The sequence below is a fragment of the Prenolepis imparis genome, unplaced genomic scaffold (assembly GCF_030444845.1).
Source record: "Prenolepis imparis isolate NDT839.2.m4 unplaced genomic scaffold, iyPreImpa1.0 SCAF_6, whole genome shotgun sequence".
Taxonomy (NCBI): Eukaryota; Metazoa; Arthropoda; class Insecta; order Hymenoptera; family Formicidae; genus Prenolepis; species Prenolepis imparis.
The window spans coordinates 2,534,966-2,552,221 of NW_028141164.1; the positions used below are offsets into that span (position 1 = coordinate 2,534,966).

The window sequence follows — 17,256 nt, forward strand, 5'->3', positions numbered from 1 at the left end:
AAGCAGTGGTATCAACGCAGAGTACTGTCGACGTTGCGCCCGGTGGAAGAGGCCAAGTGGGGACGTTGCCAGGCGACGGAAGCTGCTGCCTGCTGCCGCGCGAGAGTTCATCGTCCTCCGCTTCGCGCTCGCGCTTCTTCTCTCCCTCTTGCGCGCTTCGCACCGATCCAGCTCTAGCCACCCTTCGTCCGTTTCTTTTGGCTCCTCCGCATCGAGCCGCGGACCCGCCCTGCCCCTCTCTCTTTCATTTACATCGTTTCTTATGAATCGAAGTAATGCAAAGTATTCCAATATAGCGCGTTCGGGTAGGGATATTCTTTTTGATATCTTCGAGGGTAATGTGACTTTTCGTCCGCGGCATATTGTTTTTTTTCATTCGAGAGATAAGACGGCAAATTGTATTTTAAAATGTTTTCTTTTTCGCTCCGATAAACACGCGCGATATCTTGTCTTTGTCTTGGATTATTCAGCCCGACAGTAATTATCTGTCGGATTGAAAAATGTGTAGAGGATTTCGACAGACAATTTATCTGAATAGTTTGAATAGTTTATTAAATAGTTTGATTATATAATAGAGATCCAGAGGATAGTTCTCGTAAAATGTTACAAATATTTCGGAAACTATGGGAACGATAGGGTTGTACTTTATTATCGTATTAATGAAAAATTTAAATAGTTTTAATAATATATTAGAATAAAACGTACAACACACCTCGTGCGCCTAAAACGTGTCATAAATCTTAATAAAATAAGCTATGAGAAGAATTTCTGCAAATAACAAATGATATAATAGAGTCGATGTATTTTGTTAATTTTGCAAAGAGTTCTATCGTTTTGAACTTATTTTTAATCAATCTGGGAACCTGCCCTTTTCCGAAAAATGCGAAAAATTTCGATGCATTACATACATGATGTAATAAAAATCTCTGTATTATGTCGAAGATGCAATATATATTAGACGTTCTATGTACCTGCATTATCATCGTTATCGTATCGGAGCCGAATATGTAAAGGATTTCGATGAATAATAAGCATGATGTAATAGGGAGGTCAATGTGTTGCATCGAGGGCAGGCCGCAGGGCGTTCGAGGCAAACAACCCCGCCCTGCGCAACTATACATCCCTGTTATCGACGTTATACACGTTAAAATCAAAAATGCAAATAGCTCGACTGAATAATAAAGATAATATTCCGCGAAAAATTGAAATATTACAGAGCTACTGATTTTAATAAATAATTTAAAAAAAAAAGAGTAAAAAATTTCCATTCGTTTATTCTCCGTAAAAATATCGAACTCGACGAGAGTTTGGAGTATTTCGAGAGAGGATTAAAATGAAAATATGAAAGAGTAAACGAGCACAAAGAGCGCACAGAAGGAGGATGACTCATTTGGGCAAATACACGTGTGTCAGCATTCTGACTGACCCCTATACAGCCCCGACACGCGCGTATTATATGCACACGCTTCTCTGCTATAGCCCTCATCGATCTCGTCGCATCCGACTCCGAAGGGGTTAAAACTGGAGCAATGGATCTCTCCACTGTTGTATCGTTGCTTTCCTCATCGTGTCGACGACATCCCACCGACTTTTTGTACACACAGAGAAAATTTTATCTTAGAATTTACCCTGAAAATCATGGTAATCGTTGGACAATATGAAGACAATATAAGAATTTTATGACAATTTCTCTGATTAATATTGATCACAATAAAAATAATAATATCTATCACAATAAAATATAAAACATGTTTAATTTTATTATGCAGTTTAGTAAAATTAATCAAACATGTTTTATATTTTATTGTGATAAATATTAATCAGATATTCTCATAAAATTTTTTGCATACCATCTTGTCCTACGATTACCATGATTTTTAGGGGGTAAAGTCTAAGAAAAAATTCTTTCAGTGTAGTATTACTCTCGTTCTTAGTTCGGCTAGATTTCACGCATTGTGATCCTCATTTTGTTTTGACGTTTACGTGTCGGCTCCGTAATTGGCTTCTTCGCGATGCATCCTTCCTTCCCGTTTGTTCGTTTCGAGTTCGCTCTTCCGAGTTTTGCCCGTTTCACCTCGTTCTTCCGTTTATTTCTCACATCGTGCACACGCACGCAAACACGCTTTAATCCCGTTTCTCGTTTAAACCCTTACTTAAAACTTACTGTGTGATTTACTCCTCTCTTCTTTTTTTTATTTCCATCTCGATTTGTCGAGCGAGTTTCGTGCAGGATGACATTATTACATTAGTAAGGTCCATATACTCTCTCCACTTGTTTGACTTTGACTGCGAATGTTCCTCTCCATATTTTACGAGCACGAAATACTTGATCCACATAGTAAATTATACAAGAGAGAAGAGAGGTACACAACACCACACACATACTCTATATTTAAGTGTTACGGAGAAATCCTATTTAAAAGATTCTTACCTAGCGTATTTAATTATATTTATACTATAATTCTAATGAGAATGATGAGAACAACATTCTTTTATGTTGATCACATAATTATACTGTCGTGATTTAATTAGAAAGTATTTATAAATCGTTCTTTTTTTTTGTATCTAGTGTTTTACATATTTGAAATATATATTATATGGTATAATCGGATTTAAATTTGAATTTTCGGACGTATCACTCTTTAATAATAGCAAATTAACGAATACAGAATTTGTTTTACATCACCGAGAAATTATAAGGTAATTATATTACGAAACAGTTGATTGCTAAAAGAGAACATTTTATGCAAATTAAACACGCTTTAATATGTATTTGACGCGATCTTGTTTTTCAGTTAATTTTAAGGGGGGGTTTAATTTTTTAAATATTTATTTTACTATTGTATTCAAGTTACTCAATTTATTAATATGTATGCAATATGAATAATATTTACAATATTAATGAATATATACCAAATAAGGAAAGTAGCATGTTATCGTTGAGACAAAACGATGTCTGTACATTTATTGTAAAGAACATTTGTTAAAAAACATAGCGATAATCTGAGACACCCCCGTGATATCGTCGCGTGAAACAACTTGGCAGATTAGATGTAATAAGCTGATTCACCTGTGAAAACCACGATATCCCACTTATGCGTTTAACGCGGTAGGTCTATAAATAGAGCATGTACTTCGCGAGAGTATAGGTGCCTATGCCTGTCCGTCTCAGTTATTTATTACCCACGATGACGAAGAATCGCGGAGAGAGAGAGAAACAGAAAGAGGAAAGAAGGAGTAGCATTTTTATAACATTTGAATTGATATAAAATATAATAATTCATGCAAAATATTGATTTAAAAAATCTGGCGATTTTATTTCAAATTATTCGAGTAAAAAATAAAATTTTACACACAGTTTAATAAAAATCAATTTGCGAAAAAAGGGGGAAAAAAAACAGTGCGTTAAAATATATATTTCAATTTTACATTGAGTTATACAAAGTTAGCGTTTCAATATTCGAGACACATCGGTTCAATCGTCATCGTAATTGACCATTAATTTACGCTTCGATAAACTGATGTTGACGATTTGTTTGGCTTGCTTTCAGAATGTTGATCACAAGATGAAGTTCCGCTCTAAGAAGGGCCAGCTGCCGTTCGTTGAACTGAACGGCGAGGAGGTCGCCGATAGCACCATCATCCTGCGGGAACTGAGCCAGAAATTCGGCAAGGATCTCGACGCCGGTCTCACGTCCGAGCAGCGAAGCGTCTCCCACGCCATGATATCCATGATCGAGAATCATCTCGTTTGGGTCGTCGCGTGCTGGCGCACAAAGAATTTGGATCAAGTGCTAAAGGGCTACAAGGTCAATCTGCAGCTCGCCCTGGGATCACGTATACCGAATGCGATTCTCAACTTCTTCTTCAAGCTCACGTTCGGACGCAAGGTAAGTTTCGCCTATCGTTCGGCCGCGTGATATCGGTGTGACCTAGCATACAACTTGGACGTTTTATAGATCACTGAATGATAATTCTCACATTTTACACGGTCTCTAACCGTTCGACTGCAATAAATTCACATTTCGCATCTCTTTGCGTTTTTTTCTTTTTTGTTTTACATAACTTGTTTACATATTTTCATAATTATATTCCACATTGTATTTTCATAATTATATATGCATATATGCAATGATGTATGCTGTATACGAAGGAAAAAGGAATTTTTCCTCGCATTTGTTCGCATTTTTTTCAAAACGCACGATATTACACGTAATCTACATTTTTGCGATTAGCCATGCATGTACATTCCTTTAAATACTAATTGTAGTTTTGCCATTGCACATATTTCTCTCGATATTATAAAAGCATTGGGCTTTAAGTAGCCAAAGCCAACATCATCATCGTCGACATTAATCATTTCAACTCTTGAGTCCTGGTCGAGGTGATATATTCTTGTCTAGATAATAATAATATGGAATATAAGGATGACTGTATGAAACGCGCTCAAATTCATCATGTAAAATGAAATACAAATTTTAATCGAATATTTTACTAATTGTAAGATCCGTGTATAGTAGATGCGAAAAAAAAATAATAACGTTTGTTTTGAATTTTACTTCGACCAAGTTTCGCTGCTTACACGTTATCACAGTGTTACTTCATGCTATCCCCAGAATCATTCATAGTATTCGCTTGGAGTGCAAACCGCTGCGCTTGTATAGCCACAGATGTCTATGAATGTGGTAGCTGAGGTATATTATAGAAGACGGAAACGTAAGCGTAGAACAAAGCATGGTGACCATTTGTAGTGAGATGGTAGTTGGATTGGTTGCAGGGTGCGAGGAAAGTGAAGGCTCAAGGGATGGGCGTGCATAGTCCGGAGGAGGTGTCTCAGTTTGGTTGCACCGATCTCAAGGTGCTCTCGGACACGCTCGCCGACAAGCCGTTCTTCTTCGGGGACGAGCCGACTACCGTGAGTGTTAATCCGTTAATCCGTTAACACATTGCCTGTCGCGAGTAAGAGGCATCTCGCATTTTGCAGACGCGATAAATACGATGTTATTTTGCCTCTTGTGTAAACGAGGTGCCCTCGATTACTTGTAATACGATAGCAGAGATGAATATCAGTGAACACTTGTGCTGCTCATGTGCGATAAAGCAGACCATTAAAGTGGAAAAGCTTTGCTTTCAGCTTGGCTTTTCTAGATGCCGAAAAATAAAATATCAGACTAAGCAAATAACAGTTAAAATTATAATGAATATTAGAAATCAATAATTTTAGTGAATTATATTTTATAAAACATTATTTTTAACAAGAACGACCTATAAGATTGCGTATAAATTATGTTTATTTTAAAACATGAGATTGATACGATTATCAGAGTTTTGGTAATTTGTATAATCAGACCCGCCTCGACGGGTTTTACGATGTATGTCTTTGTTGTGCAGATGGACGTGGTGGCGTTCGCGCATCTCGCTCAAATCTTATACATCGACAAAGACACGCCCTACAGCCTGCGAGATTACATGGTAGAGAACTGTCCCAACTTGGTCGGCCATTGCTCGCGCGTCAAGGAACGATGCTTCCCGGATTGGGATGAGATCTGCTCCAGTCTGGACATGAACACGCATCTGCCGAAGCCTGAAAAGCAGGAGGAGAAGGAGGGCAAAGAAGAGGCGAAGGAGTCCAAAGAGTCTAAGGAAGAGAAAGAGGGTGACAAAGAGAAGGCGGATAAGGAGGAAAAGGAAGTTGAGAAGGATAAGGAGGTTGACGAGAACAAAGAAAAAGAGAAAGAGGGCAAATAAGCGGTCTTGTTGTAGAGGGAAGTAATAAGTGATTTAAAGGCGAAGAGTCGCAAAAGTGTGCTGATGAATGAAAAGAACGAGAGAGAGAGAGAGAAAGAGTGAAAGAGAGAAGGAAAGAGAGAGGGGGAAATGGTTGATGATGAGCAAGAATGTGCGTATGCGTATGCGTGGTTGCGAGAATGTGACGATGTCAGAGACGAGAATGGTATAGAAAACTGAAATGAGAAGAGTAGGGAGATACCGGAAGTGAGATATTGTATGTGTGTGTGCGTATGAAAGAAGGAGAAAAAGAGAGAAAGAGAGAGAGGAAGAGGGAGAGGGAGAGGGAGAGGGAGAGAAAGAGAGAGAAAGAAAGTGAGATAGAGAATGAACGAAGGAGCAAAAGAGAGTGGATGCGTGTGTATGTGTGCGTGTATGTGAGAAAGGGAGAAGAAGAAAGCGAGAAAGAGAGAGAGATAAAATTCTGCACTAGAGCTCTCTACTTATACGTATAGATATTAATAGACTCATAATGTTAATACTTCGTTTATATACGTTCAATACGCGTCACGCGTTATTTCACATTGACACACTCGAAACACACACGAATGGAGCGACTATTCTCTTTAACCCACGCCCTTTCTCTGCTCTGCTAAGGACAAACGAAAACGGGGCTATCTCATAAGTCATTAGAAACGTAGGATTGCAATATACGAACTGCAATAGTCTGACGCAGCTGGGGTCTTTGTCGACAGTGGCCAAATGCAATATAGCGTACAAGCTATAAGATACAAGTAGTTGTGGAAGAAGAAGAAGAAGAAGAAGAAGAAGAAGCGAGGGTAGGATCACACCGATTCTCGCCCCTCGGGTGAAGAGCGTCCTACTTCGCTTCTCTCGATGATCCTTGCTGTGCATAGTTACCTTGCGTTCTGTGCGCAACGTAACGCAATTTTTTTTCTTCTTTGATTTAGTCCATATTTTTTTATGTTTATACGTATATATCGCACATTTTACTTTCGCTCATCGCGTTACATGAAGTTTTTAAAAAGATTTTGTAGAGTATAATGCAATTTTTTAATGACGTATCAAAGAGAAATTGTCTGTTGAAATAATCTGAGGAGATATCGTTGCGTCTCGTAGTCGGTTCCATCGGCGATCCGATACTTTTATTATTAATTACGATAATATTAATAATAATGCGCTAATATTAAAATAACGATAATATTGATAAGATTGACAACAATAAATAATAATATTAATAATTGATAGTAAGCAAAACGAAATCCGATGTCTATACGCGAAAATTAGTATCAGGTCATCGATTGTGACTTGAATTGCTTCTCTCGTGTTCTTCTAAACAATCGAATCGGAAGTCGAGTCACGCCAATTGACCAGCTAGCAACGGATGTCCTCAGACAGCCTAATGTAGAATGCAAATGGAGTTGAGTCAAGTCGTCGTACGTAGAAAAGTAGCTCTCGATATCCACTCTTCCGTACTCGGCCGCAATTCCGTTTGCACTTCAGCATCATCAAGCGCGCGTATAATCAAATTTTACTTCAACGACGATATTTATTCCTGTATTTTACGAGAATAACGGAAATTCTTTTTGCAATCTTTTCGCGATGATATTTTATAACACGGGAATATAAAGTAGAATCGCGATAGGCGCGATGTGAACGGCACACATATATTATTATTTTACTATATTATTTGTATATTATATAAATACATCTATTACGTAGACGCGCGCGAATGCAGTCGGACTTGTAGATCGGACGCGAAGGAAGATGCCATTCGTATAGCGGAGTCGTAATATTTCGTCCCCTCGTCCCCCTTCGTCCACCGTCCCTTGTGTTCCCTATATACATCTTGATTTTTTTTTTTTTTTTTTTCTTTCTTTTCTTTTCTTTCTCTCTTTTAGCAAAGAGGCACAGGTAATGTTTTGATCTCTTTTTTTTTTTCTTTGGTACTCAAAACACTGTGCTGCCCACGTATTTTATTGATACGATTTTTCGAACGTGATTAAGAAATGATAATGAAAATTTGCGTATATACAAAGTGTCTTTCACGCATCGAAAATCGACATTTGATGTATAACGGGAATTGAAGTTTTTCTACGAACAAATGTGTAGCGGCTGTAGTAGGTTTTCTACGGCAGCTGAACATATTCCACGAAGACACGAAGATATATAATTACAATTTAAGTAACTTACTATATATTATATTAATAACGATTATGATCACACACACACATACACATATACACACACGCGTAATGGAAAAAATGGAAAAAAAGATTAGTGGATGATGCTGTTTATACCTATATAGAACGACGCATATGTTTTCACCTGTGGTTACATATTATTATGGATTATTACGTACGTATAAATAATATAAATTAGAGAATGAAAGAAAAACATTTGGACAAGACCATAACGTTGCAAGCACAGTAGGTATATAGGCCCACCCAATACAGTAAGATTATTATAAGAGGAATATTAATAATTATAATATGACTGCTCGTTTTATGCTCGGCGCTATACATTTCATTGTCATTATTATATCACCATTTATTAACGATATACATACGAACAAATAAAATGTGTTTATAAATATAAAGTGAACTTTACGAAATTTGCCAATGCATTTATTGCGCAGTCCATTGTCCAATCTCTCTTTATCTCGCCGTATTTCAGAAACATTATCGATATAATTTGCATTTCGTGTAATCATACATTGTACGATACAACATAAAAGGATATAAAACGTTAAAAGGAAGAAAGTATATATGTAATATCAATATAAGCATAAATCAGGAGAATCAAAAGTGATTTATTATCTAAACTTTGAAGACTCTTACATAACAGTAAAGTAGAGAGAAGTAACATTTGGATCGTTAATCGGTAAGGGATCCGCATTTTATTCGCATCAATTTTTATTATTTCTATACATGCTTTATAGATTTCTTTCATAATTACTTTTTTTTCAGATATATTTTAAAGGACGTTCTATTTCGCACAGAGATATGTTTAATATTGCTACAATTGAATAATTTGATTGAAAGCCACAAGACACAAGAATCGTACATGTAAATGTATCACATTTGTATTGCGCCTAAAATTTCTTCGCAAGCATCCTATATGATGTACTAAACAACGGAATGCATAGCGATTATGACGAGGTAACTGATAATTTAATTACATTCACCATTGATGTCTTTGGCGATAAGTATTACTTATTCCATAACTCTAGTTGCGAGAAATTGAGATACTATACATATAATTCTTTTTCTCTTTTCAATCTCTGTTTCTGCCAATTATTATTTTGTCTTTAACAAACGCATACATCGAATCTCCTCTCCAATCGCACAAAACAGATGGATTTCAGAAATTACTATTCGTTTTAGAAACGTACTATGACATTTTATCCTACACATGTTACATTCGAATCTCTTGAAATTTTGTTTTCGTAATATTTAAGACACATATTTTTCGTTAACGACAAACATGAATAACGACAGTCTAATATTTACTTTTGGCAAAACTTCTATACTTTTAGAACAATATAATATTATTCATTTATACAATTTAAGATACATTTTTTACACGGCTTTAAGTCTAGATATTACTTTGAATGTACAAATTATCGTATTTATCGATTTCCAAGTCAATTCTGTATTTAAAACAAAGAGTTTAAATGCATGCAATGAAATGAAACTGCTATCAAATTGCTAATAAAATCACTATTGATGACTTGTCGTATAGGAACGATACTTGCAAATTGGTCAACAAACTATTTTTTTTTTTACATTGGTACCCATATAACATCGCTACAAAAATAATGATTTTTCTTTTTCATATTCACCATTCGATCCTATACAAAAAGTCGCCGGTACCATTTACGCTTCTCGCCAGAAAAGTCTTTTAGTTACAAAAATAATAATACTTCGTCTTAAGCCTTTCCATCTTGAAGAGCGACCTGTTCAAAACGGTGCCCGCATATCGAATTTGTTATGCTTGATCAAGCAGATTTACGTACGTCTCTTACGAAATACCGATATCGATTCAAGAGAGGACATTGTATCGGAAATTATACGATTCGATCTTCGAGATCGTACTTTTCGCGGACAGACAGGGACCAGCGAAAGAGAGGTGAAGTAAACACTTAAAAGGCTGTGCTGGTCGTAGCTGTCGTAGTCGTCAATTGCACGCCGGACTCTGAATTCGAACGTCCGGCGTGTGGCTACAGCTACGTGGACGCAGCGAGGCTGATGGACGTTGACTCGGTGACGGCCGATCGCGGTTTCACATCCAGGGAGTCATACAGAGGGAATTCGCAACACAAGATGAACTTGAGGAAACGCGGCACTTCGACGTAGATAGACGGTGGTATCGGGATCAGCGGCGACGTGGACTGCTTGTAGTAGCGATATTCCGCGTTACTGTAGAAATGTTTACAGAGCACACGTTATTTAAAGATAGATACATTTATCTTTAATCGAAATTTGTTCCTTTCTAATTTCAGAAATCATTATCTTTTTAATTATATTTTTCATGATATTTTTTTAAATTATAATAAGGTTTTATATATATATGTGTTAAATTTTTTTGACAAGTTGATACATGCAATGCATATTTATTATATTTCTTCTACTTAAGACTGCTGTCAAAAATTATTTGTCTAGGATTGTAAAAGCTTTCAATGTGCACTGTGATACTCACTCCCGATAACGTTCATCTGACGCTTTTTCCAATAATGGCATCCCCGATAGGAATAAAATAATAAACGTGATGAAGATCGGAGAAGCGATAGCCACCCATTCTGCTCCTTCAATAACGTTTAAGGATATTATGAAGATTCCCCACCAGACAACGATTTCGCCGAAATAATTTGGATGTCGTGAGAGCCTCCAAAGTCCTAAAAACATTAACTTGTATATATCAATTGAAGTAGTTATATAAAAAAAAAAATTCTCGAGGTTTCACGGAGTGAAATGGATATACATATATTAAAACGCATATATAATTAACAAAATCTTTTCTACTCTATTAATGTTCAAGAAAACAATGCAATCTCACAAAACTATCCGAATAGGATGGTTCACCGTGAAACTTCGCAAATTACCGCTTAAAAATAATGAAAATCAAGTATAAAGAAATTTTTTGATAATGAATATTTTAACATAAGTTTACATTTCATTTTTAAATTTTCAATTAATTTCGTATATATAGACATATATGTTTTTTTCTTTTTTTATGCTCTTATTTTTGATACAATTTTGCCAATGCTGTGTAAAATGATACGCCCTTACCGTCGTTACACCATTTGCCATTATTTACTGGATCCTGCTTGAAGGCGAATTTTTGCAGATCGGCGTAGGTTTCGGCCAGTAAACCGATCCAAAAAAGACCCGTACCGGCGCTGTCAAGGGTCGTCATTGTCTTCGGAGCGGGTGGTATTTTGTGACGTGGAGAATTGATTATTATCACAGGCAGACTAACAACGTACACCCACACAGCCTGCGAACATCGGGGATGCCTTGTATTATAATATCCTCTCTTTGTAAGAACACAAAGCGATCGCAAGTCGGATTTTGCAGAAGTGAATGAATATTGCAGTGGATTTTTTTACCTGAAATGTCCAGAACACGGCGAAACGAATCACGTTGCTACGACGGTCGTCGAATCTTTTGTCACGGCCTATCTTGATTATTCTATATAAGAGGTATCCGGAAAGCCGCACACCCCACAGGCACACAAACAGAGTTACCATAACTTGTCGGCTGTCGTATGTCTATACGGAAGAGAGAAATACGAGGTATTATTTTTAATAGTAGATTTTTTCGCACACCTAACGCAACCAGATGCGTAAAATAAAACGCGCGAGCGTCATAAAAAAATATAGTATCCGATCATACGTCAATAGATATTAAATATATCTCGCTATTTTATTTATAACATCGGCTTTTCATTGGGGATAAAATCGTTTAATATCTCCAATATAATATGCTTTCCGTAGATTGTATTTCGAATCTATATAATATATGATTTATAAATGTAGATCCGACTCGCGAGTATATATTTTTTACAGTTACAACTATTAAATGATAATCGAACAAAAATTAATGCAATAACACGTGAGAACGTCTTTGTCTAATTTGTAATACTCGATGATGTCCATCTATTTTTGTCGCAGGATCCAATTGAAATTTTTTCGACTATATCTCGATAAATTTTTCTCTTGAAAAAAGCAATTCAAGTAACATCCGGTCCAGTTTAGAGACCACCTGGAACGCGTCAACTATATATTATTCCGAAAAATTCGTTCATTATGATCGCTGTATAACTTCTTCGCGCTTCCGTAAATATCCCGTGTATTTTAATACCCGTTTGATTCGGCCGACCTGGATTTTATCTATCGTACGTGCGGGTACATATGCGTCGCACGTGCACGATGAAAGAGGTGCCAGTTCTAGTGTCGGAGAGGATATATACCTTGCCCACTTGACCGAGAAAGAAAGTGAGGAGAGCGAGGATGATGAAGTTGGTGCCGCCGGCAAAGTCCGTCAGTTTATCCAGCTGGAAGGTGGCCGCGATCGTGAAGAAAATGAACTGCATACCGACGGTCACGATCGCGCTCACGGCGAGATGATCCTTGTCCAAAATGTCGACCGCCATATCGCCGTGGTTGGTGGTTGGTCCTCGATGACAATCAACGCCGGCCAAATTATCCCAGATCCTGAAATGCGCGTTTATTCTATATCTATTATATCTGCACCGATGTCAATTAATTCTGCCTCGTCATCTTTATTCGTCGCTTTATTTCTATATCTATTAATTAAATTAAAATAAAATATAGATGTAGAAATAAAGCGACGAATAAAGATGACGAGGCAGAATTAATCTATCTATGTTTATACATAATTAAAATAAAATTGATAAATTAAATTAAAAATTATTAAAGATTGAATTTTATTAAATTAAAAGATAATTATCTTTAAATTTGCTTTCATTAAAAAAAAATAATAAAATTTAAATGTTGATAATTTTCAAACACACATAAGAATCGACAAGCAATTAGAACTAAATACGTTAATTAAATTTTTCTTTTCTCCATCCATATTACAGACAGGCTTTTATAATCTAGAAAGAGACAGTGAATCACTAATCTGGGCTTATTGTTAATCCGGATTGTCGGATACAGATCAGATATACTTAACAACCGCATTTCGATAAATCTTGTGGCTAATAATCTGTATTAGTAAGTTGTTATAATTGTATATACATATACCAAAAAATATTAATTTAATTTCCTTATATAATGCTGATATTTTATTTCAGAAATCTAAGCAGAAGAAAAAGAAAAAGAGCGCATCTCTACTTTTCAATATAAATCATGCATCGGGTTTTTTAACATAAATCGTTCATCAGCTTTACGAACTACATGCAAAAAAATTGGTATTGAAAAAGTAAACGTTCAATACAAAATATTGGAGCTTCTTTTCTGGCAAATTAACAAGTTACATGCTCCAGATAAACAAACGTTCGTATATCGTAAGTATACGTGTAGTTATATTACGCTTTCCGCAATGCGGAAAACGTTGGCAGATTGAGGATGTTATTCGAAGATAATAGGTACCAGGATATTTAAAAAAATCGTACTAACAAATTTATGACATTCTCTGTACATAAATCTTGGCAGCAATATGAATAATTTGAGAGCGTTCCAGCGCCTACATAAATTTAAAACTACCTTGAAAGCTATATATTCTCTTACGAAACGCTTGAACATATATATTTGTCTTCACACAAGAGAGCACAGGAGAGAATCTCCGTGCATAATTTTATCAACGAAATGTGCACAAAAACAATCAGCGATGTTAAAATAAGATGAGGTTCCGTCTTTAATACAACATTCTCAACGTTGCCTAATTAATAATATATAATCCTTATCGATATCACATGTATGTCTTTCTAAAATTTCCTAAAGAAAAAAACCTCGAAACTACTCGCCGATTAAAAAAAAAAAGCAAAGAAAAAAAGACACGGAGAATTACCTCTCTCGAGGAGAGCCGCATGTCTCGCGATGATTTTCCAGCGGTTTTGCGCGCGTTATTATATGTTATATACCGCCCCGACGCTTCGCTCTCGCTCGGGAAGCGGCGAGCGACCAACAGAAAGTCCGACCAACAGTCGTCGTCGCCGTGCGGCTAAAACGAGGCGCGCACTCCCGACCCCGACTCCCGTACGACGATATCACGTGTGAGTCCGCGGCTCGGACGCGAGACGCGTCTCTCCGCCCCGTCTCGTCTCGTCTCGTCTCCCCTATACGACGGAAATCGTCCCCTTTGCCTTTGCGCCGCTCCCTTCCTCTCGTTCGCCCCGCGATGCGCACGCTTCCTCCGCGGAACCTTGTACAGGACATCCCCGACATAGTCCTGGGACACCTGCACCAGACGCGGCCCAAGCAGACTCCGTAGTCAGAGAAAATCGCGTTTTTTAATTAATTAAAATTGAATATAATTCATCTTTTTTCATACGCTGATGATGTATTTTATAAACGTCTTATATACATATATATTTTTCTAGACATCAGCTTCTTTTCTTTCACGCAATTTTAATGTTTATTTGCTTTTAAAATTTCAGATTGATAACTTTTTTTGATGAGAGAGAACTTGTACACTGCTGGATTTTCTGTGCCATTAAAGAAGATGAAGAAGTTTAGCCTAGGGCGCCTAAATACCTTGAAACGGCTCTGCTCATCAGCCCCGTTCTTTATCGCATCCCTGCCACGCAACCCTGCTCTCATAATATGTTTCTCTGCGTCCTTCACCCCTATTTCCTTTTTTTTTATTTGCCTTATATACGTTACATACGTTTCTCTCCTTTTGTCTTCCATACATTCTGCATCCTATAATCACACACATCTCTGTCATCTTCTCTAATCTTCTTATTTTTTGTTTTTGCTCATCTCTCTAGAGCTATTCAGAGATTTGTGATGCACAAAAAAATTAAATCTGATATAACATCCTTTATATTAGATATTCGATTGATCCAATTTCTTTCTGTGCATCATGCAAAAAAAAAAATCCGTCTGAGTAGATCTTATCTCTTTAATCGCAGCGTAAAATGTGTTTCTTTCTTTTCCTTTCCTATTATTTTTCAATTTCTTTTTATTTCTTAATCGCTCGATATCGCTTGTTTGTCCAATTCGCCGACATGTTTTTCTTATGAACGATCTTACGTATTTTTTTTATTGCGATTATCTCAGAACTCCCTGTCATTCAATTCGGGAGTGTCGCAATGTAATTCCACATCAAGCCAAAAATCAATATTAAATGCGCCGGCGCCTCGCTGAAAATGCCTGGCGAAGGATATACGGTGCGGAAATCTTTAATAAGAATGGACGCAAGAGCATCGATTTATAAATTCCTGGTTTACATTTGTACAAAGGAATCAAAAGTTATAATAAATATCTTTCCATACGTAATTCGAATACTCTGATGAGAAATAGAATTATTATATGTTTAGGACATATGTTTTATCTTCTTTATAGACAACTCAAATAATACATTTTTCTTTCGAAAACTTTTAAAAAAGTTAATCTTCAAAATTAATTTTCCGACATTCTTTCTTTCTTTAAAAAAACTTGATAAACTTTAGTCTCAATTAATACCGAACAATATTTTCGCAGAGAAAGACAATTATTGTTAAGAAAGTAACAAAGTTAGACAGCAAAGAGTTATTATATTAAATTGGAGAAAATAATTTTTAGTATTATTTAAAAAAAAGATTGAAAAAGTAGTGCTTAAGAAACATTCGCTCTCTTCAATGTAAAAAAACTAGATGTTTATGAATAACACAAGTAATCAAATTTTTGTCTTATAATTAGTTTAGACAAATTTAAGCAATTTAAACAAAATTTTATTAACAATTGTTTATGTCGCTCTGACAAAATTATGTTTTGTATTTTAATTTTCTTCCATCAATCTTAACATTTACACTGTTACAAATACTCAAAATTAATTAATGGAAATCAAATATTGCTTCGATCAGAAGACTTAATGGAACAAAAATTTGTATATATGTATATGATGAAAATCATAAAAATAACATTTCAGAATAAATTAACTTATAACACCGCTAGATTAGGATAAAAATAAATTATATTTTAATATTATATATTGTTATACTCTTAATATTACAAATGCAACCTAAATACTTTCACACTTTTTGCACAGTACATTTAATTAATGGATTTATATAAAAAAAGATTCCCACGCTTAACATATTATTTCACATTTGTGTACATTTTCACTGTATGATGTCTATATAGCATCATGAATTTTATGATAATTTTTTCAATGACATATTATATATGTATATATTCACCTCTTAACACAAAATATATAAAAACCTACATATTATTTGCCCAAGATGGTTATTTATTTTGAATTGTCCATTGCTTCTTGGCTTTTTCAATCCATTCTTACTATATTGTATTAAACGCTAGTTTCGAGTGTACTTGCCCCAAATATGAAGCATGAATACAGATGCAATGAACAAAAGTGACATTACAAGTACCGGCACGGGACCTCTGTAACAGAATAAAGTATCGTCAAACATATAAAAATTGTACAAGAATGAATCAATTATGAAAAATTTAACTATTATTAATCTATAACTAAAAAGTCACAATTATTCAAGAATATTTTGTATACATATAAAATATCACATCTTTCTATTATTTTTTTACAGTAGATAGTAAAAATACATTACAACTCGAATTGAAATGTACATTAGCTTCGATATTGAACGTAACTGCACATATGGAACACGTAAACCTTCGACATATTCAGTAAAATGTTTACTTACACTTTGATACCAGGTGAATCATCCGTGTAGAACCTCCACATGCCACCGGAGCTTGTGCCTGTATTTCTATTCCTAGTGGAAGAGGCCACAGTGGTTTTCCTTTGTCTAACAGTACCACCACCACCTGTTCTTGGTGCTATGGCTTTACTGGGCGATCGTCCAACCGAGCCAACGGAAGTAGCACTAGGTGCGGCAGGCTTTTCAGAAAAAAAAAGAAACGAGTGAGATAGAGACAAACAGGTATTACTCTTTTCTTTCAAAATTATTACACGTTTTAAAGATATTGCTCACCATTGTTTACTCGATTGCTCTCGCAAATTGTTAAGGAAGAAGTTATGGGAAGAACCTCCTTTTCGTCTCAACGAAAATCGTTATATAGATTCCGCTCAGGTTTTGATGCGTAGCTGCATGAAATGTCTCGACGACGCTCGTCCTGGTCTTCGGACACTCGTTAATAAATACCCAAGTAAGACGCTCGACGGACAAATCTTCAGACACTCGTAGCTGCGACGTGTGACAAACAGCAGACAGCAGACGATTCCAACGCGAGCTGGTGACGCGACGCGGAGAGTAGGAGGCAACGTGTCATACGTGCTCTATCCACGTGGTACCCGCAGACACGTCACCATACGCTACGCGAGTACGCGTTCACGC

General features: G+C 36.2%; 3 protein-coding genes across 4 annotated transcripts in view; 1 reads left to right on the forward strand and 2 right to left on the reverse strand.

Annotated features, from left to right (window-relative positions):
- Nucleotides 1-8,126, forward strand: part of Fax (failed axon connections) — a 32,195-nt gene extending 24,069 nt beyond the window's left edge. Inside the window, exons 2-4 of one of the 2 annotated variants that reach the window (XM_083040251.1) lie at nt 3,552-3,890; nt 4,763-4,915; nt 5,392-8,126. In XM_083040251.1, the coding sequence (XP_082896377.1) occupies nt 3,552-3,890; nt 4,763-4,915; nt 5,392-5,748 (849 nt within the window). In that variant the 3' untranslated portion in view covers nt 5,749-8,126. The remainder of the gene's footprint in view (nt 1-3,551; nt 3,891-4,762; nt 4,916-5,391) is intronic. The other variant, XM_083040252.1, reaches the window with a different exon arrangement.
- A 414-nt stretch (nt 8,127-8,540) lies between these two features.
- On the reverse strand, nt 8,541-15,059 carry LOC145937286 (uncharacterized). Its single transcript, XM_083040253.1, has 6 exons — nt 13,785-15,059; nt 12,223-12,466; nt 11,360-11,521; nt 11,040-11,247; nt 10,450-10,645; nt 8,541-10,169 (listed from the first exon to the last, which is right to left on the reverse strand). The coding sequence occupies exons 2-6, from the start codon at nt 12,403-12,405 to the stop codon at nt 9,977-9,979; spliced, it is 942 nt and encodes a 313-aa protein (XP_082896379.1). The 5' UTR covers nt 12,406-12,466; nt 13,785-15,059; the 3' UTR covers nt 8,541-9,976.
- Nucleotides 15,060-15,875: 816 nt separating this feature from the next.
- Sec61beta (Sec61 translocon subunit beta) lies at nt 15,876-17,134 on the reverse strand. Its single transcript, XM_083039872.1, has 3 exons — nt 16,894-17,134; nt 16,603-16,799; nt 15,876-16,324 (listed from the first exon to the last, which is right to left on the reverse strand). The coding sequence occupies exons 1-3, from the start codon at nt 16,894-16,896 to the stop codon at nt 16,237-16,239; spliced, it is 288 nt and encodes a 95-aa protein (XP_082895998.1). The 5' UTR covers nt 16,897-17,134; the 3' UTR covers nt 15,876-16,236.
- Nucleotides 17,135-17,256: the final 122 nt, after the last annotated feature.

Excerpts from the sequence above, each read along its gene's own strand:
- LOC145937286 (XM_083040253.1), bottom strand. The coding sequence starts at position 12,405 with ATGGCGGTCGACATTTTGGACAAGGATCATCTCGCCGTGAGCGCGATC. Across the intron at positions 11,522-12,222 it reads TTCTCGGTCAAGTGGGCAAG|ACATACGACAGCCGACAAGT; the intron begins GTATATATCCTC and ends TCTTCCGTATAG. Across the intron at positions 11,248-11,359 it reads CCGTGTTCTGGACATTTCAG|GCTGTGTGGGTGTACGTTGT; the intron begins GTAAAAAAATCC and ends CGATGTTCGCAG.
- Sec61beta (XM_083039872.1), bottom strand. Across the intron at positions 16,325-16,602 it reads GATTCACCTGGTATCAAAGT|AGGTCCCGTGCCGGTACTTG; the intron begins GTAAGTAAACAT and ends ATTCTGTTACAG.